Below are 24255 nucleotides of genomic sequence, written 5' to 3' on the forward strand. Positions count from 1 at the left end.
GACCCTGGCCTTCAGGAGTCTATGTATGCAGTAGCTGAGAGATTGTAGGTCCAACTTTCAGTAGTGCTGGTCTGTTGCCAATGAGTTACATTGTCAGGCACTAGCCCCTAGGGAACAATATACATTTGGATGAAAATTTATCTTCTGAAGGCCTCTTGTGAAGTTTTCCATAAGATTCATTTATGAAGAGTAGGAAGATGCAGCCTAACACTGACTGACTGGATTATAAATAATTTTAGGTGATTATGATACAGAGCACATAAAGTAAGTCATTTGGTTTTGTTTTAGTGGTTTTTGATTTTAATTAATACAATGTCTTTCTATATTGACCAGACTGTACTGGTCAAATTACTATATAGCCTGGACTAATATTGACGTTAATTCTGTCTCAGCCTTTGAACACTCTGATTATATAGGCATGCACCACAAAGCATTCCAAGGTAAGTGGTTTTGGTTTGTTTGTTTGTTTGTTTGTTTGTTTTGTTATGTTTTTCTATTCATTTTTATTTGATTATTTTTTGTTGGAAAACTAAAACTTAGGTCATGAGAACATAGAGAATGGAAGATGACCTTTGGTTTTTCTTCTGAAGATTTTATTTGTATTCATCTTTTCCTTCCCACTACTGCCTCTTTTTATTTTCTATTACTTAATATATAATTCCAGCCAGAAATATTTTTAAATGCCCTTATTTCACTAATCGCATTATCCAGAGTCAAAATAAAAATTATTGAGCTTGAGTTTTTTATATTTTAATTCTCTTAAAAACTCATACCTGAAATTATTAAAGAGTGAATGACTAGAAAGCACTTTATCATTCAGCTGGCGAGATTGATCCTGTACGAGAGTCAGCATGTTATGCTCTTTGTCTCAAGTGTGAATTTCTTTAGTTAAACTATGCAGCATATTTATCTAATGATCAACTCAATATCCACAGAGGACAATTTTATTTATTGATTGTTTTATATGTTTTGTTAGTGTGGTGATTTGAATAAGAATGCTCTACTCCCAGGCTCATATATGTGTATGCTTAGTCAACAGCTCTATTTTAAAGGTTTAGAAGGATTGAGAGGTGTGGTCTTGTTGGAGGAAGTGTGTGTCACTGGGGGTGGTCTTTGACAGTTCAGAAGTCCATGCCAGGCCCGTCTCTCTCTAACTTTGTCTCTGTCTCTGACTCTGTCTGTGTGTGTGTGTGCACATGAGCGCGCGCATGCGTGTGTGTTTTTCTATGGAACAAGATGTAGTTCTTTACTTCTCCAGTACCATGTGTGCCATGCCTGCCACACTCTGCACCATGATGACTAAACCTCTAAAACTGTAAGCAAGCCACCAATTAAATGCTTTCTTTTGTAAGAGTTGTCTTGGTCATAGTGTCTCTTCAAAGCAGTGGAACAGTGACTAAGAAAGTTGGTAAATCAAATTGGTAAAGTGTGAGAACTGAGTGGGTAGTTTCTTTCTGGTTAACTGTAGTTTGGTTAATGATGCTCTGACACTATTTCCAATAACATCCTGATGAAAAGGAAACATAATATTTTGAATTGTGCAAACTTAATCATGCTTCAAAATTAGGTCAGTAGTTTATTACATTTACATATAATCAGGATTTGTTGGAGTTCTTTTAAAAAACACACGGTAGTGAGAACACTAATAACATTAGTGTTCCAAAAAATTGTTTCTCAGTTCCTTGCTCAGAAGAATTTAAAACACATACCTTCTGACCCTTTGGCTAGGTCATTTTTGGTCACATATTATTAGTCTGTTAGTTAAATCTAGATAATATGTGTGCTAAAATAAATACTAGTACAGTCTGGTTGGCTATTGGTTGACAATACTCATCTTTAAAAGGGATATAATATTTGGAAGGAAGTAAAACCATGGGCTCTCTAATAAGGCTGGCTTTTACTGGTAGTAATTATCAGATTCCATCAGCTAAAGCACTCTTTCCCATGGAATCAATATAAGAAAAGAATGAATGCAAAATCTTTTAACACTAATGTCTAAAAGGTTAGCTCAAAACCAATTTCTAAGGCAAACTTTCAGATCATTTATTTACATAAAAGCCAACAGTAGATGCTTTCATTTGTCTCTCTGAGTACTCTTGTTATACAGCATGTAAAGAAAGTCGGTATTCCACTTGTGCTTTCAAGTTTTAATTAGCTTAAAGTTCAAATCTCTGGTTTGTAATACCTTTAGTGAAACAACTAAAATCCTAGCTGTTGTGCCTCACCTCCTTTGTTCTGCTTTCCTGAAGCTTTCTATTCCTCAGCCCAAGTTGATGGCTTCTCTGACATCTTGGAGACCAAGGCCTTTTCTCTATTTTCTTGGGTCTATTGTTTTCTGTGAGTATGCTTGTATATAGCATCATTTATGAATACTGACACAGTTTAATGTATTGACATCCCTCACGCTGTTGATAAGCACCGCACTGTACAGAGAAATGGTTCTGAGCAAAGAAAGTTATCTTATTGATGCCTAAAGTACAGTCTTCCCCAAGCTGGCTTAAGAATTCTGTGTGTTTCAGGGAGCTGAAGGTAAGAGGTAATGGATTGTTAGAGATCTTATGATTTTGAGATATGATTGGCTGTGAGCCTTTCTGGCCTGAAGAATTTCTCTGGATTATTAGAACCACATAAAATGTTCTTAAGAATCTGGCCTTTTCTGTCTTCCACCAATTCTAACTGTAATTCACTTGGCCAGCAACGAATTTCCAAATACGGACAGCCCTTCTTCATCTTGCTACACCCCATTTCCAACTTTCTGACCTTTGAGGGAATATTGAAGCAAGTGAGGTGAAAAGACATGATTGCCCTAATGCCCCCCCCCCCATCCTCCATCGCTTGTACCACTTAGACTATTGTGTTTTCCAGGGTAAGGCACCTGTTTGCTTTCTCTCATTATTCATTTGGACTAAGCTACCCTTGTACAGTGAGGATCATAACTCATTTGTCTCAGGAATTCACTTCTTGCCAAAATTTTATCCTATAATGTATGCTCCATTTTGATTGTAGAACGAATGTTTCAGGGCCATGTCGGTTAATGACATTCATAAAATATTTGCTCCTGCATGCAATGATTCCACTCTGGAAAAATTTATGAGGATGGGCAATATTGCAGACTGAGCAAGTATTTTTTTTTTTTTTTTTTTACAAAATCTACACATTGAAGCCCTTACCATCAAATGAATAATAGTTTGAGTGGGGCCTTTAAAATAGTAGTTAAGATGAATAGAGGTCATAGAAGTGGCTTCTTATTTCCACATGACTGGGATCTTTAAAACAAGGACAGGAAACACCAACCACACATTCACAGATAGAGACAAAGACATCTGAGAACAGAGCAAGAAGAAGCCAATTCATACCAAAGAGTTGGATATAAGAACCAACTGTGCTCACTCGCAGTTCTGGATTTCTGGACTTTAGATTTGTGAGAAAACAAGTTTTTGTTATTTGAGCCACCTGGTCTGTAATATTTACTTTTGGCATTTCAAGCTAGTTAATACAAGTGATGTGGTAGTCATTCATTCTCCCACTGAATTCTTGTTCCTAAAACCGTGAATGTGTTTATCTTAATTCTTAGCTAAGACTCTGGCCTTCTGTCTCAGTGGGACAGCAACTCCCAATTTTTACCACCACAGTCAATGACCAAGTTGCCAGTACTTAGGCTTGTCCTTCCCTGAGAGCAGGTGTGAGCTGTGCACTTATACTCCTGGGTATTTTAGGAGCCCAACTTTTCATTCACCAAAAGGTATTGCTCCCTAAATTTCTCTTTTCACCTTGTTATCCTCCATTATATTTTTGTCCTTCAACAAATGGATCAACTGACTGAGCAGGGTACAGACATATCCTGTAGAGCTCATCTTTGGGAAATAATTCTCGAGCCCACATCAACTGTGCTAAACCGTTTTACAGAATCTATTCCCCTTCATTTTCACAATTATATGAAGTTGCCTTCTTCTTTGTCCCCTGAGATAAAAGTGCAAGAATTCTAGAGCTGGTAGATAACAGCCATTCTTTCAGACTCGCACCCTCTGTTGTCAAAAAGAGTGTCCATTTGAGAAGGTGACCCAGCATCGAATAGGATCCAAAGAACACAACTCTGTGCCTGAGCACCAGAAAGTGCTGAGAAATTTGAGATCTAGAGATTCTGCCATGATTTCCATTAAACTGTCACTTTCTGCCACTCTGTGGAGCCAGTCAGTGTCTAAAAAGTCTCTCTGTTGGAGAGGTAAAGTCGCTGCATAACAGCATCAGGAAAGTCATGAGTTACTGAATTTCCCATCCTTTAAAACTCTTTGATCTGTAAGTACCAATGAAAACTATACAATATACAGTCTGCCCAGACATATTTTTTATCAGAAAGGTGTGAACAGTCACAGAACAGAGGAGCTCTGAATAAAAATTCTTGATTTTATGATTCTCTGGGAAGAGGAAAACTGCAGATCACAGGCTGCCATGAGGACTTAGAAAATTTGCATAATACTTTAAATATCATAAGATTTTTTAGAAACACTTAAATAATTAAAGCATGTACATAAGTAAGGGAATATGGCCAGATGTTTGGTGGGGGTCACTAATTGAAGACTATTGGGCAAAGGTTAAAGTTCTATTTCTCCATTTAAACTTTTGAAACTGGAGGTTAGGCAGGCAAGTGAAGACAAGAGAATTGGCTTTGGAGGTAGCCCAAAACAGTGTGCCAGTTACTCAACTACAGGAACCCTCAGTTTTCTTATGTAAAATGAAGGCAAGGTATATAGGGTTGCTGTAAAGACAGTGTGAGTATATATATATATATATATATATATATATATATATATATATATATATATAGCCATTGCTATGCCCAAAGTGTGCCCTCCTTAATGGCATATATGGCATTGTATAATTCTCAAAGAGGTCATTAAATTAAGATAAGGACATTAGGGTGGGCTATAATCATTATAACTAGTGCCTAATTTAAAAGGGAAATTTGGAGAACACACACACACACAACACAGACACACAACACAGACACACAGGCATAGGCACACACACAGAGGCACGGACATACAGACAGACACACAGACAAAAACACAGACACACAGGCACACACAGACCCACAGAAAAACAGACCCACAGACTCTGCCACAGACACATACACAGACAAACACACACACACACACACACACACACACACACACACACACACACACACAGACTTTAACATATGGGCTTTTGAGGAACCATTCCAGATAAAAATTAAAAAAATCACATTATACCACCAGCAGCACAAGAAGACTAGAACCGGGTCTTTCTTATATGCCTCAGAAACAAGCAAACAAGCAGACAAAGAAAACAAATAAACCAAACCCCACAGCATTACTATCGTCACTATGATCTTCTCTCATGAAACAATACTGTGCTATATACTTGATGACATCTCCTTACTGTTTGGTTTCACTAAATGAACATGACACCGCGACACTGTCCACTTCTACTTATTCCAGGTCAGTGATTATTATTTCCTTGTTAAATTCTCAGATTTGCTTCCACAGGAACTTACAGGCTGTGCATTTTTTTTTTTAACCCAGTCTTGAGTGTTGGCATCAAATTCAGATTCCAAATTTGTGTCTGGCTCCCTCAGAAAAGTCAACTTTGGCACCTGGAAAGTTGACCCCATTTCTTTCCAGCCTGTCCTTTAGGTAAGCTGTTAAGTGAGGAAGAATCCTCACCAATGGATACAGGAAAGAGCTATCATCAGGATCCATGTGTCCCCTGTGAATGTGCTGGAGGATGGAGACTGCAGACCCCTCTTTCTCTTCATATTTCCTTATAATTACATGTCATTGGTATTTATTGTTCTTAGCAAGTTTAATCTAATAGCCTTGGGGTACCAAAGAGCTCCTAGTGTGTTAGCTCTGTGTTGTCCTTGTCTCTGCTATGTCTTCGACCTTCATGGAAAATTCAATGTGGTCCTCATGCCCTCGCAGCTCCTTGCTGGTGGGAGCCACAGTCATCTGTGTATTTCCCCATAAGACAAGCACATGGAAGTACTACATCAACAGAGAAAACAAACATTGTACCTGATCATCACATTCACATGGACTTTACTCTAGTGGGCTCCATATCTTTCTAGGTGAGATATGGCTGGTAGAACAGGGGGCACATGGAGAGTTGGTCAGCTTCCTTTTTACTGTTGAGAGCATTGACTCTCACATCAAGGTTTTAAAGAATATTGAGAATACTGAGTTGATAAGATTTTGTTTTGAATGGCATAACTCCTTAGTGATGAGACCAGGACTCTGAAAAATGTCTCAACTCCCAAAACTCAAGGGGATGAATGTGTGCATGCATGCGTGTGTGTGCGTGTGTGTGTGTGTGTACATGCATGCATGCTTGTGTGTGCATGTGTGTGCATGTGTGTGTGTCTATGTGTGCCTGCCAGAGAAGCCTTGTATTTTAACAAATATTCCAACAAGGCTTTATGACAAGTCATTCCACAGCTAGATCCTTCACCCTTCTTCCTTAAATAGAAGTACCTGCTGCCAAATCAGGGAAATCAACAGACTTTCTGAATTAAGAACATAACCTAAGAAGATAAAGTCATGCTACTGAGTCTAATTTGACTTCCTTTTCAGAAGCATCATGCCTTATACTAATTGCTGAGTTGTAGGTGTCAACACTGGAGGGACCTGAGCACTCTTGGAAAGCCCCACTTCTCATTTGATTTGTGTTTCAAATGGAATAGTGTTTGACAATTTGCCCTCTAGTATTTGCTAATTGATTCATATAACTCTTGTCAAAATTCTATTGATTGACACAAATGTTTAGCAACATCAATTTGTTATACCTTGTCAGGCATACTCTTTCCAGTCTGGGGATTCAGAAGAACCACGAGTTATAGCTTTGGAATTACAAGTGATAGCATCTTTATCATGGAGCTTCTTGTTTTCAACCTGACTGCCTGAAGAGTGTATTCTTTTCATATGTAGTACTTAAAAATAGGATGCTGCTTTGTTTAAGTGGCCATTGAATAATATTTTAGAAGTACTACAGTTACAATATGACTTACTCTTAATTTTATCTCTTAAATTTGAAAAAAAACCACAAAAGGTAGTTAAGGGAAATGGATAGATAACTTTAGAAGGGAGATGTAGTTTCAATGTTCTGATAAGCAGTTATCTCTCAACCTTCTATCCTACTTTCTTAGGTCTTATTTTTACTATGTTGACTGTTACCTTAACGTCTGGTATTGTGACTATTTAATTAGCATGTGATTGTGTGTGTATGTGTGTGTGCACATGCTCACATGTTCTTGTGTAGATGTATATGTCAGGTTGTGCACACAAGACAGAGCATAGCTTTGTAGAGGCAGCTCTCAACTTCAGTATTCATTCCAGGCATCAAACTCAGGTGACCAGTCATGTGTGTCAGGCGTCTTTATCATTGAGCCATATTGCTTGGCTTCTCCACATAATTGCTTTGCATTCATTTTAATAGCTATTTGTGTACGAAAGTTGTATTGTATTAGCAATTTTTCCTCAATGGATTATTAATTCCTTGCTGGAAGGAGACATTTTACTTGCAACTTTGAATCCTCTTACCTGAAGTTACTTGACAGTTACTCAGAAATATTTGTGAATGCTGTGAAGTTGTTGTAAATTTGTGGAAAGGGTAGTGCTTCCAAAGGTGACCCCGTTTTAGACAGTGAGAGCAAAGGAGAAGGAGGACACCAAGGTCAGTGTTGGGGGCTGGGACTGCTCTGTCCTGAGTATTATTCCTAAAAGAAACCATATGACTACTGTGAAGAGCAACAAGTGCCTGTACCCTACTTAATCCTTGGGTTCATTCTCTGTCCCTGGACAGGGACACTCCACAACTTGCAGGGCAAAGAGGAGAGACATGTGGTCTGAGAAGACACTGCTGTCTATGAATGTGACAGTGGACAGTCTGACTTGACACTATATCAGCTAACCCAGTACAATTCTAAAGAGGTTTTACTTAGATTTACTAAGCTTTTTAGGTTTAGAAATTCCCTATTGGCCTGTGAATAAAGTTGGTGACACCTGTCACCAAGTATTGACTTGGTAATTAAAATAGTCATTCATTTAGTTAAAAAGTTTAGTTAAGAAGTTTCACTTTACCAACACTTAATGCAGAACTACAAAAATATCATGAGGCCAAGGTGCCCATGGAGTGTACAGAAGAACAAGAAGAGCCTTGAGATTGTATTTTGTGGATTTCAAAAATTTGTCTACACTTGGCACTTCCGGAATGGAAGCTTTAACATGTGTAACACGTTGTGTGTAATTTAATTTGATTTTAATTAAAGAAGGCCCACTCTTCATCCATTGTAGAAACACAGCCCTGATGGACTCACTGTGTAATTAGTGCCTTACCCAGGTCCCCAGAGTACTACATAGTGACGAATATCTGTAATTCATCTTCTTTTAAGCAATGTAATCCGTGTCCAGTCACCAACAATTTGATGTCAGTTCTAGAAAACCCATATAAAAACAAATCTGAAGTGTACACAACAATGGCGATGAAAATAAATATCAGTCCAAGGAGGGAATGATAAATGGGACCTTTGGACCACATGGCTTGCCGGGGTGTCAGCTATTTCAGGAACTGAGATGATGCATTTACTATATTCCCATCTGTTCAATATATAATTATTTTAACTATTATGCATGTTGTTTATAACCCATTATCTTGCAATAACAGCCTGCACAGTTCACTGCATAATTTAAAAATATAACAACTTCCTTTGCCAATATTTGATTTGCAACGGCAAACCTGCTGACTTTAACTATATCTTTGCCGCGTACTCTGGGGAAACTAATTTTTATTTTCCAAGGGTTTATCTTAGAACATGCACCTGGATTTTCTTTTGCATAACCTAGTTTCCTTTGGCTCTGGGTCACACCGAGGCTTCCCTTCTGAAATAGAGTAAATCTGCTCTTGTCAAGCAAACTCATTAAATGAGTGGGGTCACAAATCCGAGACATTCATATGTGCGAAGTGAGTGGGAGCAGAGTACTTGTCTAATTATCTGGAGGATGTGATCAATAAAACACAGAAATCAGATTATTCTCTCTCTAAATATAAAAATTATTTGGATCATATTAACCAAATAATTGCCTTTGCCATGCAGAAGCTTATTATTTTAGTATATAATCAATATGATATTTATATAAGAAGATGAACATATGGCTGCCAAGTTGGGGTGAATTCATATTTCACTCCAGTTAGTCTGGTTGTATTTAAAAAAACATGAATTTATTTAGTCTTTATTTCGCACCTACTGAACTCAAAAAGAAAGATGATATTGGGTAAGAAAAATGAATACATCAACATTGTGTGCACGTGTGCATGTGCGTGTGTGGTGTGTGGTGTGTGGTGTGTGGTGTGTGGTGTGTGGTGTGTGGTGTGTGGTGTGTGGTGTGTGTGTGTGTGTGTGTGTGTGTGTGTAGGGGTGTATGTATAAGGGCAGGGAGCTTATGTACCTACACACATGTAGAGACCAGAGCAGAATTTTAGGTGTCATTTTCTAGTCATTTCTGTTTTATACCTGAGATGGGGTTTCTCACTAAGCAAGAAGCTTGGCATTCTGGCTAGAGTGACAGGCCAACAGGCTCCCCACATCCACCAGATTCACCTGTTTCTGATTCCCCAACCTAGTTCTGGGATTACAGAGATGCACAGACATATCTAATTTTTTTTATATATGTTCTGGAGATTTGAACTCAGGTCCCTTGCTCCTGTGTGGTGATGTGCGTCCTCTTAACATAGAGACACTCAATCAAATTATAGATCAAACTCATTTTCAACTTCTACAGTTGACAGCAACCCATAGATTACTGAGAAGAGAATATTATCACTCAATAACAGAGTGTAACCTGAAACAGTAATGCAAACACAACCTTTCTTCTCTTCTGTTGCTCTTTGTCTGATCATTCATCATCCAACAGAAATGAAAGTAGAACAGGCCCTCATGCTTGCAGAAAAGGTAATCTGGGCCATGGAGCCATTGCTTTAGACTTGAATATAACAAGTTCTATTTCCCAGAAACACACTACATAGAACACACAACAACATTTCCATTATAAAATGCTGTAAAGTCAGAGGGAAAGGTTTGTACAGCATTATGGAAGAGGGTCAAAAAAGATGGTAATAGCCACGGGAAACAATGAAAGTCTACAAAGAAACAGTGTTTTCCAGACAGCAGGGTAGTTGCACATAAAAACTCACAGTGATTGTGAGAACATTTACAAGACATGTACAAGTTCATGCTACAAATCTCTCATCCCAGCATGGAGAGGGGAGATGGACATAAATTTCCTCACAAGCCATGGCCCTATTGGCAATTAGTAGTTGCTGGAAGAGGGATAGGCAGTTGTGTGTGTGTGTGTGTGTGTGTGTGTGTGTGTGTGTGTGTGTGTGTTTGAGAATTTTGCCATTGGCAGGTCAATCATGCTCAAATTGATGCCCACATACCCAAGGGTATATGGGCAGCACATACTGGATTTGCAGATTTTATAAACGAAGTTAGGTATATAGAGAAGGAAGGGTTGATCTTGAAAGAGTTGGGGGAGAAGGTGAATATGACCAAAATATAGTGAAATTCTCAAAGAATAAATGATATAAATGTTTATACAGTACTTTTGGAGAATGATGCAAAGGATAAGTCTCTTTCTCTCTTTCAGCATGTGTGTGTGTGTGTGTGTGTGTGTGTGTGTGTGTGTGTGATGTTATTTGTAAAACTTTCAGGAAAAGTGATCAATGAAGTAAACTGGTAAGTTAAGTTTGGTGTCCTTATCAGAGGGACTGGCAGCAGGAGTATTCCCAGTAGAGGTGATCAGAGGAGCAAGAACCCAAGAAAACACTTGGGGAACAGGCATTAGACCTTGCCCTGTGGGTCTGGGGGAAGGAAATAAGCTGAAGATCTGTTTCTGATGGGTGTTTATCTGTCTGGCCATTGATCAAATGCATCAGAGATAACTATTTAGGTACAGGTGATGATTGCTATGATGATGTCTCCTCCAAATTCACCCCAAAACTTAATCCACATGTGAAGAGTAGTAAGAGGGTGGTCTTTAGCCATTGGTTCATGCTCTTATGAAAAAGCTCATATGAACTCTTGCCACTTATGAACAGACTAGACTCCTTTTGGTCTTTCATTGGGCTGCTGTGTGAGGATGCAGCTAGGGAAACCCTCAGTATGCATCTGATCATACCAATGACACTGATGTTCCAGACTCCAGAACTATTAAGAATGCACATCTACTCTTTAAAAAGTATCCACCCTCAGGTATTTTGTTATAGCGCCACACACTAAAAAGATGCATATACATGGTAAAAATGTAAACTATGAAAGTTATTTTTTTTCTTTGTCCAGATTTCTTATTAAGACAAAGAATATGTATATATATATATATATATATATATATATGGTCTTCCTTTGATAATATGTCTCCTCAACATAAGTGAGTTTGAGAGAAATGGTTAGGGTCAGCATTGGTAAAGTGCAATCGAGACACTGATACTGAGAAGTGAGAAAGCAGGTGGCCATGTTTTTCAGAAGGTACAGAATGGAATAATCTGTGGGGCAGCTTGTCCTGATAAGCAAAATCAAAATCAAGTGATGTTAAGCATTCCTCTGTGGATATAGTAGGATAAAAGTATGGCAGAGTACCTTTCTCAAGAGACTTCAGTGATTTGTTTTCAGTGTGTGTGTGTGTGTGTGTGTGTGTGTGTGTGTGTGAATGTGTGTGTGTGTGAATGTGTGTGTGAGTGTGTGTATGTGTGAATGTGTGTGTGTGAGTGTGTGTGTGTGTGAGAGAGAGAGAGAGTGTGAGTATGTGTGTGTGTGTGTGTGTACTTGTGTATGGAAGCTTGAAGTTTACTCTGGGTATTGTCTTTGAGTACTTTTCACTTCACTGGCGGAGACAAGATCCTTCACTGAGGCCGGGGTTTACCAGTTCTGCCTAGTCTATCTGGTCAGCCAACTTGCCCGTGAATGAATATTATGTATGCCTACCAAGTGCTGGGATTCCACTTGGCTACCACGCCTACCAAGCTGCTTCAAAAGATGTGTGGAATGTCACTTTTATCCTCACTCACATGGGGCAAGTTCTTTACTCATTTAGCCATCTCTTAAGCTCTTAATTTTTCTAACAGTCCAATTTATACCCAGTTCTCATATAAGACAGCAAAAAAAAAAGCCAAGGTAAAGTCCAGGTTAAAAGTCAATATTGAGGCATGTATAGGTGCTTTGGTTAAAAAAAAATATTCTTTACTATTTGACTTTGAAAAACTTGAAGCTAAATACAAAGTTTATATACTTAAGATATAAATTTTATTCCATCAAAATCAAATTTCCAAGCAAAACAGTAGCAGAAAGTTGCCCATATTTTATACAATTCTCAACTGACACCCCATATATATATATATATATATATATATATATATATATATATGACTATAAATTGCTGTATATTTGTATACAGATACACATATCATTTAAAAATATTTTTTATTCTTATGCAGTGAATCTACTTTAAAACTGATCAATTAAGGAACTTGTTCTACAATTTAAATTGAATTAGAAGAAATAGTTAAGAGTTTAATAGAATTTAATTTTCTGGGTTCAGCTCAGCACACACCTTTTAAATGGCTGTCATGTTCCAGGTTAGATGCACTGAGGACACAAAATAAAGTGGTTTTTGTCTTTGTCCCAGGGAAAGGCCATACAGTGCTTGAGTGGTGTGTGTTAAGTGATGACCCTGAGAGCTTCAGGGGGTATGAACCTAAGGAGGGAGCCATACTGAAACACAAGGCATGGGGGCTTGCTAGAGAAAATGAGTTTGGAGTGAGAATTAGCTAAGGGACAACCAAGAAACCAGCTTTCTGGTCTGAGAGGAGTGTGACAAAGTGGGTGTCATTAGGCAGATCTTAATCACTAAGAGAAATCCATCTGTTCCCACTATATGAAGAATGGCATGGTGGACCCAGGCAGCCACAGGCAGGTGTGTATATGTAAATGGTAGAATACCTATTATGAATTTATGCTCATCTAATGTATGTGTGTGTGTGTGTGTGTGTGTGTGTATGTGTGTGTGTGTTGTATTTCACCTTAAAATGGCTCTAAGTCGAAAGGCAAAGCCTATATAGAGGCCATGTTATTGTTCCAAGAGACAGACATTGAGGGTAATGGGAGAGGATGCTGCGCTGTATAGCTAGGGCAGAATGGAGTCTGCCCCAGGATGTCCATGTATTTTATGGAGATCATGGACAAATGGTTTAAATCAGTTTTCATTCAGAGCCTTAGACTTTGAAGAGAGTTTAAAACGCACTGCTTTCCTGTACCGAACCTTACTAGTGCTCTTCCCAGCACTTGTGATTGGCCACCATCATCCTGGAAGCCTGAGTACATTTACTCCCACCACGACTGCTCCGAGGCTTTGTCTACAGCTAACCTGTACACTACCTAGGTATTTGGGAACACTGAAGACACTGAGAGTCTTGAATTGATTGGTAACTGCTTAGTGTCTTTTTACTTTCCTGAGTTATCATGTGTGTGATTATTGTGGGGACTTCTCTAGATCCCCGGCTCTTTTTTTTTTGTTTGTTTGTTTGTTTGTTTGTTTGTTTGCTTTTTTGGTTTTTCGAGACAGGGTTTCTCTGTGTAGTCCTGGCTGTCCTGGAGCTCACTCTGTAGACCAGGCTGGCCTCGAACTCAGAAATCCGCCTGCCTCTGCCTCCCAAGTGCTGGGATTAAAGGTGTGCACCACCACCGCCCGGCTTCCCCGGGTCTTTTGATATGAATGTCTATATCAAATACCAAGCTTTCTGGGCTCTTCTGATTTTTCACTGTAACGTCTTACCCATATTTATACAAACAAGTGCCACACCATCCTAGATTCCAATAATAATGAAGATGGCACCAATGACAAGGACCATTGCTTACAGTCTGATGGACAATGTCCTGGGTGACTGACGGTTGCATTACTGATGTACATGTCACAGAACTTTCCATTTGATGACAGTTAATTCTCATGAGGCAGCAACTACATAACAGGTTTGGCTAAGGCTTTTTCATACAATATATGCATGTTCCACATAGATATATGAAGTGCTTTTATCCCCGTGTTAGAGAAGAAGGTGAGAAACCTTAAGCTAAATGACCAAGTTTACACAGAGAGCAAACTGAAGTTAACCTCAGATTTCTGTTCCCCATTCCGGAACTAAATAGGGTGATAGATTTATAAGCCCCACTGCCATTGCTAGCATCAGAGTCACTAATGCAGGCTAACATGTCTGGTCCATGCTTCACCTCCATTTCTGTAGGTTGTATGTATTTTCCCGTTCCTTTTATCCTTCATCCGTCATTTAGGACTCGATTTACTTGTTTTGTGCAAAAGCCAATGAATTGAGATTTGAAAAACTCGCAGCTTGGAGGAAGACACGAAAATAAATATGACAGTATAATTATTGTTGAAAGAAAGGTGTAGGGTCAGAATCAGAAGACAGGAGCTGCTGCCTGCATGAGACACAAGTCATGATCCTGACAAATATGACAATCCAACCAGAGGCCAGGGGATTGAGCATGACTACATGACATGCTTAGGGAGGCATCACAGGTTCAACAAGGGCTGGTGACACTGTAGAAGATGAGAGAAATGCTACAGGGCTTTGGAAACAAGGTCACCAAAGAGCCTATAAATCCTGCTGAATGGTCCAGCATTTACGCTGTGAGACAGGATCGATTTGGATGAAGCCTGGTGATTCTCAGCCAGGTAGAATTTATATTAGTAGATGGTAGCTTCTACTTTGGTGAGAGGGTGATTCTTTGTTTGTTTTTGTTTTGTTTTTGTTTAGAGCTGAGGACCGAACCCAGGGCCTTGCGCTTGTTAGGCAAGCACTCTACCACTGAGCTAAATCCCCAACCCGGAGAAGGTGATTCTTTGTGACAACATGTTAATAGTATGTGGGGCAGGGCCCAGGAATATAGCCCGTTGACAGAACACTTGCCTAGCACTAGGGAGATCCTCTGTTTGATACCCAGAATCACAAATATAATACTATCCTGGTTAGTTTTTATTGCTAACTTGGCACCATCAAGAATCACCTGGGGACACTTAACTGAGACATTGCCCAGACTTGATTGGTGGGTGGTAAAGTCCGTGGGGAATTATCTTCATTGTTGGTTGATATGGGAGGGCACAGGCTACTGCAGGTGGTGATTCCGCAGCAGGTGGTGCTGAGTTATACAATAAAGCTGGTTAAGCAAGAGCCAGAGAGAGCAAGCCAGGAAGCTGTGTTCCTCAGTGGTTTCTGCTTCAGTTCCTGCTTCCTGTTTCCTGCTTCACTTTCTGCCCCAAAATTTGCTCAGCCATATACCGTTATTTGGAAATTTAACTGAAATAAAACTGCTCCGCCCCTAAGCTTGTTTTGTTCAGTGCTTTATCACAGCAACGGAAGAGCAAACCAATTCAATTGTTTTACAAGAGAGAATTCTAGCAACTTTTTTTGAGTGGAAAATTATTATCTCCTAATATATGTTTGTTTAGCAAATCTCCAGGAGGCTGACTCTGTAATGTACAGCATCACATTCCAAGTGGTCAGTACTTCTGCAGCTTTTACTGTCAGCCCCGGATACTGAGTGGTAGTTAGTTTTAGATGCACATTTGAGAGCTTCTGAGTTCCTCGCTCAGAATGCTGCACACGTGTCAGGGATTACTGAGTTTGCAGCCACCTCTGCCTAGGAGCTTTACTCCTGTGACTAGGTTGGTCTTTGTCCCATAAATCTAGGGTGCTGACTCATCATTATTCCCTACTCTGTATGTGGAAATCCCTTGGCAATTGAAAATGACTCCAGGAAAAGATCTGGAGAAGTTTTAGGACTGAGGACTTTATTTCATATTTTATAATGAAAATTGACATTTGCAAAAATTGACTATGTTCTCAGCCAAAGAAACATTATATATATGTTTATATATATTATATATATATATAAAAATTTTTATATATATATATATATATATATATATATATATATATATATATATATATATATATATATATATATATAAATTTTTTTTTCTTTTTTAGGATCAGTTGAATTCTTCCCTGCTGGTTTTCCAACAGCCTGGGACATTAGTTTTCATTCCCTACCCTACCACCATGCCATCTTCCCTGAGAAAGGTAACACGTGTCAGAGTGACTCAGGAGCCAAAGTGTGGATGGGAAGGATCTGACAGATGTTTCTAATGCTCCCTTGATGGCCTTCCTTTTGCTCCCAACCATGGATCCTGAGAGTGAGGGGTTTGCTCTTCCTAGTACAAAAATAGAAAATGTGTTCTTGATGTCCACGTGGTCCCTTCTTTTGGACTCATTATTTCTTTAAATATACCTAAATGGGGCTTGGCAACTTCACCTTCTTATGCAGCTGAAGTAGAAGCAAAAGGGTGTTTGGATGGTTCTGGGTGTTTGATCTCTGGCTTTCTTAGGGATTCAGCCTCTCCTCTCACTGCTTTGAGATAAAAGGGAACCAGGTGTTTTCTTGTTAAAGATCAAGACAATCAGGATGGCAATACAGGACATGACTTTGATCACTGTGGGGGAGAAGAGGCAGCCATGTGACAGTTTTCTATTAGCCGCAGTGTGTCATTTTTATGTAGCTGTCAGAGAGGGCATTTCATTTCAAGCCTATTTGTGATTTCTTTGTTGTTTTGCCAGTTTTAAATCCCTGGCACCATTCTCAGTAAACTGAATGAGGCTATTATAAGTGTGTGTTTTCATGCTAAGGAAAGCCAATATTTCAAATGCTTCCTGGACCCCCTCACTATTCTTCACAAGCAGTAATTTTACTCAATTTCTGTACAATGATGCTGAGAAAATAGACGGTCTATTCCCATTTACAGATGAAAATTCCAGACACAGGAAGGTTAAGTATCTAACCCTTGTTAGATTGCTCATAAGCGTTAGGGGAGTTGGGGTTTATATCTAGGCAGCCAGTGGGGACAGAATAAGAAAGGGAAGCTGAACATAAAAACAAACAAACAAACAAACAAACAAAAAAACTTACTCCATCTTAAAAAGGGCAGAGTTTGCATCTGAAAATGCACACCTTGCTCAGCCCTGAAAGCTGTCCTCCCTTAGTGCTTGGTATCTTATTTCTTACATATAACCTCTCTCTGGTCCTTACCTTTATGAACTAGAATCAGCCTGTGAGGGGAAGCAGATTGTACAGCAGGAGAGGTGCTCTCTGGGTGTTGAGAAGACCAGCAGAGATCTAGCCCAAAGCTGGTAGCTTCCCTCAGGATGCAGCCAGCCTTCTGCCTTTGTAATCTGCCCCTTTCTATGCTTCTCACTTAGAGGTGTGCCCCACTCTGACTTTCTCCAGAATGTGTAGGGAAGAAGATACTCCTCACGGGAGAATAAACTTCTGCATCCCATGGAGACAATTTTAGAGCATATCACAGGGTATTGTATATATTCAGCCAGATTTCCGGCTCCCAAGATTCTTCGTTTTTTTTTTTTTTCCTCCTTTCATATGTGCATGCTGGTCTCAAAGATAATCCAAAGGTACACATATTTTAAGAGTCTTGGGGTTCTCAAGGGTCTTGGGAAGGGGATTTAAATTGCACCAGAGAACAAGATAAGGCAGGGATAGCTTTTAATACCTGAGTATTAGTAACGAACAGTCTCTTGCTAAATATCCGGTACTCTTAAAGAACATGTAGGACACTGAGTAAGTTTTGAACAGAGCCACACTTTTTTCTTTTATCAACAAAGAGGAAATTAATATAAAGAGGTCCTTTGTTTAGCACTGAAAAGCCTAAGCCGTGGGAAGCCCCAAAGACCCATAATGTGAGAAGTAACATCCCTTATGGATTCAATACGTCTAAGTTTCTATGTGTGGACAGCCCAGTGTTATTGAAGCATGAATGAAATGAAAGGCAGTTGGTAGTATTAGGATCTAGTAGCTTATCTGAATATTGCAGCATCATATTTGAAAATACAGGGTAGTTCCTATAGGCAAACTTCTGTCACTGAGATCTGAGAAGACTGATTGGCAGTGGCTCCTCCTCCGTTGGCATCACCATGCTACTAGAAACGCATCAAATAGACACATTAAGTGGTGCTAAGCAAATAGGCTAAGAGGAGTCTCTACTTGCCTCTTTGATGAGGTTCATAAATCTGGGTCCAAGGCGCCATGGCTTATGTCGATGACACTGTAGGGAGCTGACAGTCAGCTGAGAGGCACGGTGGGAGGCAATGGCCACCATGTACACAGCATCATACATCAGAGCTGCTTCAGTCTGTGGAGAAAAACATCCACCATGCCATCAGTTCACTTTCCATGGGTTCCCTCTACCCATATACCCGACATTCCTTCCTTGCTGTTTATCTGATCTTAAAGACCTTTTGTTCTTTAGCTAAACAGTGTTCTGTCATCAACAGCTATTATTCTACAAAAGAAAACTTTACACTTCAAAGTAAGTTGGAATCCCACAGTTGTGATTGAGTTCTTAAAAACAAGGCAAAATAAAAACTCAGACTACAAATGATTGTATTCCAAGAACATATTTTGGGACTGTTTTCTATGTCAAGCTCAGTGTTGAGGTCAAATACCTTGAGATAAAATGTACTAAGACACAGTATTTCAATAATAGATATTGTCTCTCTCAGCATCTTCCTTCCTTCCTTCCTCCTTTCCTTCCTTCCTTCTTTCCTTCCTTCCTCCTTTCCTTCCTTCCTTCTTTCCTTCTTTTTTTCTTTTCTTCTGTATTGTTTTGTATTTTATAGAGAACAAATTCTTGCTAGTAGAGCCAATAGGTCCTCTTATTATTAGTGATGCTCCTGTTGGTCACTTACACTGGTCAGACTTGAGGAGGGAGGCTAGAGTCATGATATGAAGGTGAGTGGCAAGCACAGGAATGCTCTCTGAGATACAGGTGCGTGGACCAGAATAAGCTGGCACTTGCCTCCTCGAGTTACCATGGTAGAGGTTGAAATTTGTTATTTCTCTTTGAGAATAGTTATCTTTTGCTTCTTTCCCTCATGAAACTCTTCTCACTTTCTAAATTTTATATAACACTCGTAGCATTTTGTCAAGTATACTGCCCTGCGGTTTTGGGGATAAAAATCTCATAATACCCTCATATTTTACTGGAGGGCTTTCTTTACAACTTCAAATATATTACCTCATTTGAAATTCTCAGTAATTCTCCAAAGTAAGCAGAACCCATAGATAAAGCTACTTATTATGTGTAAAACTGACCTCAGGAAACATATTGATTTATGGAGTCACATATGTATATAGCTAGAAAATTGACAGAGTTAAACCTAGAATCCAGGTTCTAGCAAAAAAAAAAAAAAATGTATGTGGTTATTAGTTGACTCTTTTGCTGTTTGAGGTTAATTATGTCAGGTTGGAGCTGGAACGAGAGCTTAAGTGATAAATGCTACACCTTTCATCTCATCAGTTTTGAAGCAAAAAATAACTCTATTTAAACCCATATTATTCTGAACATTCTCAGTCATTGAAATGTCAATTTATTTCTAAGACTTGTCACTCAATTAAAAGCAATATGGATGTCTTAAAAGGAAAAACTGTTCAAATTCAACCTTTGGTACCTAAGTACATTCTATGCTACAGAGACCTAGTTTAATCAACATTCTCAGCATGAGTTATTGATATATACCTTAAAACAAAATGCACTTTTACAAGAACCATACAATACCTCGGTTTAATAGAAATATTTTCACTTATGTTCTTGACACAGAAAGGTGAGGTTGATACTGGGGACAGTGATGGTTGGTTGAGCTTTCATAATTTTATTTTGATTGACTCAAGATCAATATAATCCATTTTATCAATGACAGAGCCAAGTCTTGTGGATGTTAGATGGTAAATATCTACACTGCTAGTCTCTTACATGGCCAGAGGTTAGCCCCTGCTTGCCTCATGTTTTTCACCATTCTGCTATCCTTATTTGATTTAATCTGGAGAAAGTGAATTATTGGCAGGTTGACTTTGTAACCATATCCAGTGGATAGACATGGCCCCCAGTTGAGGGATGGGGCCATCCACTTACTTCAAAAATATCAACCCAGAATTCCTCCTGTCAAAAGGAAATGAAGGGACAAAGAGTGGAGCAGAGACTGAAGGAAAGGCCATCCAGAGACTACCCCACATAGGGATTCGTCCCATCTGCTGACACCAAACCCAGACATTATTGGGAATGCCAAGAAGTACTTGCTGACAGGAGCCTGGTATAGCTGTCTCCTGAGAGACTCTGCCAGAGCTGGCCCAATACAGATGTGGATATACACAGCCAAACATTGAACTGAATTCAGGAACCCCAATGGGAAAGTTAGGGCAAAGACTGTAGACCTCATAGGAAGAACAACAATATCAACCAACCAGACTCCCCCCAAAGCTCCCCAGACTAAACCACCAATCAAAGATTACACAGGGCTCAGCTGGATATCACATCACTGGGAGGGGAGCCCCTTGTTCCTGTGGAGGCTTGATGACCCAGGATTGGGGAATGCTAGGCCACTGAAGTAGGAATGGGTGGGTGGGTAGGGGATCACCCTCATAGAGGTGGGGGGAGGGAAAAGGGGATAGGGGGATTGTGGAAGAGAAACTGGGAAGGGGGGTAACATTTAAAATGCAAATAAATAAAATAACCAATAAAAAAATAGGAATCTGCAGTGAGAGTGGACATTTCCTGAGCACGTGTCACACATCTATTCCTGTTCAGAATTCTTGGGAAACAAGAGCCTTTTTCATCTCTTTTCCTCTTCATGGAAAGAAAATTAAAATATTAAATGGTGTCTATAAACTAATAGTGAGAAAGCCAACATTTGGATCCTTAAAGTTGGTGGTACAATCTGTGGCCCTATCCTGTCCAATAATTTAATAATACAACATTAGCTTGATAAAGGCTACAAAAATATTGACAATGTGCTACATGCCAGTACTATAAACATATCACTTATGCATGATATATCCTTCAATTGTGAAACATTTAAAAATTAGCTTATCTTTTCATATATATATATATATATGTGTGTGTGTGTGTGTGTGTGTGATGTATTTCGATCATATATACACTCCAATTAATCCATATAGAATCATCCAGACCTCATCTCTTTGTCTCGATTTCATAAGTGTTTTATTTCTTTTTTATAACCCAATGAGTCCAATTACTGATGCTCACATGCTCATGGCTGTAGGCCATCCATTGGAGCACAGTCTTTAGTAGGCCACTTCTTAAAGAAAACTGACTTCCTCCCATTAGTTTCCATGAAGTGTCAATAACTCCTCAGATAAGGGTGGACCCTCATAAACGCATTTGTGGTGGAAGATAACTGGCTTGATCTTATGTAAGTATTATTTAGGGATCTAGAGGTAATGTGAATTCATGTATACAATCACCCATTGTACTGGCTGCTTTTGTGTGTCAACTTGACACAGCTGAAATTATCACAGAGAAAGGAGCCTCCCTTGAGGAGATGCCTCCTGAGATGCAGCTGTAGGGCATTTTCTCAATTAGTGATCAAGGGGGGAGGGCCCATTGTGGGTGTTGCCATCTTTGGGCTGGTAGTCTTGGGTTCTATAAGAAAGCAAGCTGAGCAAGCCAGAGGAAGCAAGCCAGTAAGCAGCACCCCTCCATGGCCTCTGCATCAGCTCCTGCCTCCCAGTTCCTGCCTTGTGTGAGTTCCTGTCTTGACTTCCTTTGGTGACAAACAGCAATGTGGAAGTGTAAGCTGAATAAACCCTTTCCTCTCCAACTTGCTTCTTGGCCAAGATGCTTTGTACAGGAATATAAACCCTGACTAAGACACCTATTCTTATGCAGAAGACACTATTTCACTTTCATCTTTTGTATCTTGAGAGCCTGGGTGAAGTAAAATTTCTCAATACTCCCTCAAAAAATCTTTTCACAACAACATACACATACAGAAAGCTGGCTTCCAATAAGAAACACATAATGTTTTGTCTATTGGAACAGCTTTCAGCAAAGAGTTAACCCAGTAACTCAGTGGATTTGGGGTGTCCTGTACCTTTCAAAAGGAAGTACTGGTTCACTTCTGGTTTGTGAGAAAATATCTCAGATTCTATTTTCTGCAGTCTGGGCCATGCAACACTTAAATGCTAAAAATATGAATGTGGTAAATGTTGCCTTTTGTTGGTCTGAGGTGCTGGGCTAAGCTGTATCAATTTGAGGTGTGAAAGGGTTGCAGACCAAGGTCAATTATGTGGGTGCTCTGTGCTTATCTGGTTCACTTCTCATAATACTCCTGGACATAAATGCTTGTGTGGGTTTCCTGGTTGGCAACACTTCACAGGTGTAGTCACACAACATTGCTGGGAGTCAAGCACTTTCTGGAGAGTGTCAATGGTAAAAAAAACAAAACAAACAAAAAAAAAACCCTTAAAAAACCCAGGCCTGTAAGGGCTCTGGCATGTGTGAAGTTTTCCTTTGTTGATTTCACTTTCTATTCGTCTTGTTCTGTAATAATCTGTCACTGTAAATATAGTAGCTCATTTGAGTTCAGTGTTCTTTGTGTAAGTAACAAAGCATTAGTACACGGTGGTAACTGCCAACACAAAGCAAGGAGATGCCCCATCACCCCAGAGACAAGGACAATTGGCATATTGTATCACCAATCGGGATGCTGGGAAGAAAACTTGGTTTTTGGAGAGCAAATGGGCAAGAGGCGTGAGTTTCTCCTTACTCTCTGCATTTGGAAAGGGTCATAGGTTAGGGAAGGCTTGGAGAAGTTGTCCATGGGAACTCTGCTGATGGTGCAAACCTGTGGGAGCCATGCTGTTAGGGAACCCCAAGCGCTGGAGGAAGCATTGCTCATTTGTACTGGCACTGAGCTGGCAGCCGGTAGGATGCACCGTTGCAGGGTGGAATTTGGAAATGGATTTAGGAAGAGGGCAAAAAGACCAGCTCATGCAGTCTAAAAATTCTGTTGGTAGGAAAGAAACTCCAGCAGGTTCACTGAAGGTTTGACAGAGTGGTTGGTATGATTTGAGTTTCAATGAGTAGTTGTTAGCTTTAAATAGGGACCAGGAAAAATAGGGGAAAGAGGATTATAAGTAGACCCAGTACATGCCATAGAAAATGCCTTTAGTCATACTAGGTTAAAAAATGTCAGATTTGCTTGAGCAAATGGCATAATAAGAGACTGTGTCTCATGAATAAATAAGAACATAAATAAATAATGCAGTAATTCTGCTCTAGTTTCTCAAGGAAACAAACTTTTGATGTGTTAATTAACACTTCAGTTGACAAAACACTATAATCTCATAGTGTTTTTTTAAATCAGTCATTCAGAACAAGGGTCGGCTACACCTTTGCATGTCAGAATGTTCTTTGCTCCTTTATTGTCTGAAACCAGCAAATGTTATCAAATAAAATCATTCTTATACCCTAGACGCACTGTTATGGTATCTACTATGTTTAGTGAATGACACTGTGTTGCTATTATACAGGTTTACAGACCAGCAAATGAACTTAGAGAGGTCACTTTCTCTGGGAACATAGCCAGGACCTAAACTCTGGTTTCCATTATCAAGAAAAATGCTGCCTTTTCTAATAATCCAGTTGGTTATTATCTTTTATCTTAGGAATCTTTGGTGAAGACTCAAGGTGGCTAGCCAAAGATGTCTTTCCTGTGGATCATAATCACAGAACTATTAGATGTAGGAGAGCGGGTTGAAGCTCCTGACTTTTCCTCATATTATGAGTACTTTGTGAGCTGGGAAGAATGGCAGACCTGGCTCTGTGGTTTCTGTCTCCTTGTCATTACTGAATCATACACTGTGGAGTTTGAATGGTAAGTATTCCCCATAGACTCAGGTATTTGATTATTTGGCCCACAGTTGGTAGCAATGTTTGGCGAGGGAGTGCATCTTTGCAAGAGGAAGTATATCTCTGGAGAAAAGCTTTGAGAATTTGGTCTTGTCCCACATCTTGTCCACTCTCTTTGCTTGGTGTTTGTAGTTGAAGTTGTGCTCTCTCATCTTCCTGCTTCAGTAGGCTCTCACTATACCTCCCCCACCATCACTGACTCTCCCTCTAAAATTGTAAGTACACACAAACCCTTTCCTGCTTAAACTGCCCTTGATTACATTCATTTATCACAGCAACACAAATAACTAACACATATCATCATGATCTACAATCAGGAAAAAAAAAATCATTTTGAATATGTGCTATTTCACTCCCAAAATGAGCCTATAGTGCT

General features: G+C 39.4%; 1 protein-coding gene across 1 annotated transcript in view; it reads right to left on the reverse strand.

The window, feature by feature from the left end:
* The window catches only part of Grik1 (glutamate ionotropic receptor kainate type subunit 1), a 366793-nt gene that overhangs the window by 88056 nt on the left and 254482 nt on the right, over positions 1 to 24255 (reverse strand). The window contains 1 exon segment of the mRNA XM_076943118.1: positions 18159 to 18302. Within this exon segment, the coding sequence (XP_076799233.1) occupies positions 18159 to 18302 (144 nt within the window).

This window comes from Arvicanthis niloticus, chromosome 12, assembly GCF_011762505.2.
Source record: "Arvicanthis niloticus isolate mArvNil1 chromosome 12, mArvNil1.pat.X, whole genome shotgun sequence".
Classification (NCBI taxonomy): domain Eukaryota; kingdom Metazoa; phylum Chordata; class Mammalia; order Rodentia; family Muridae; genus Arvicanthis; species Arvicanthis niloticus.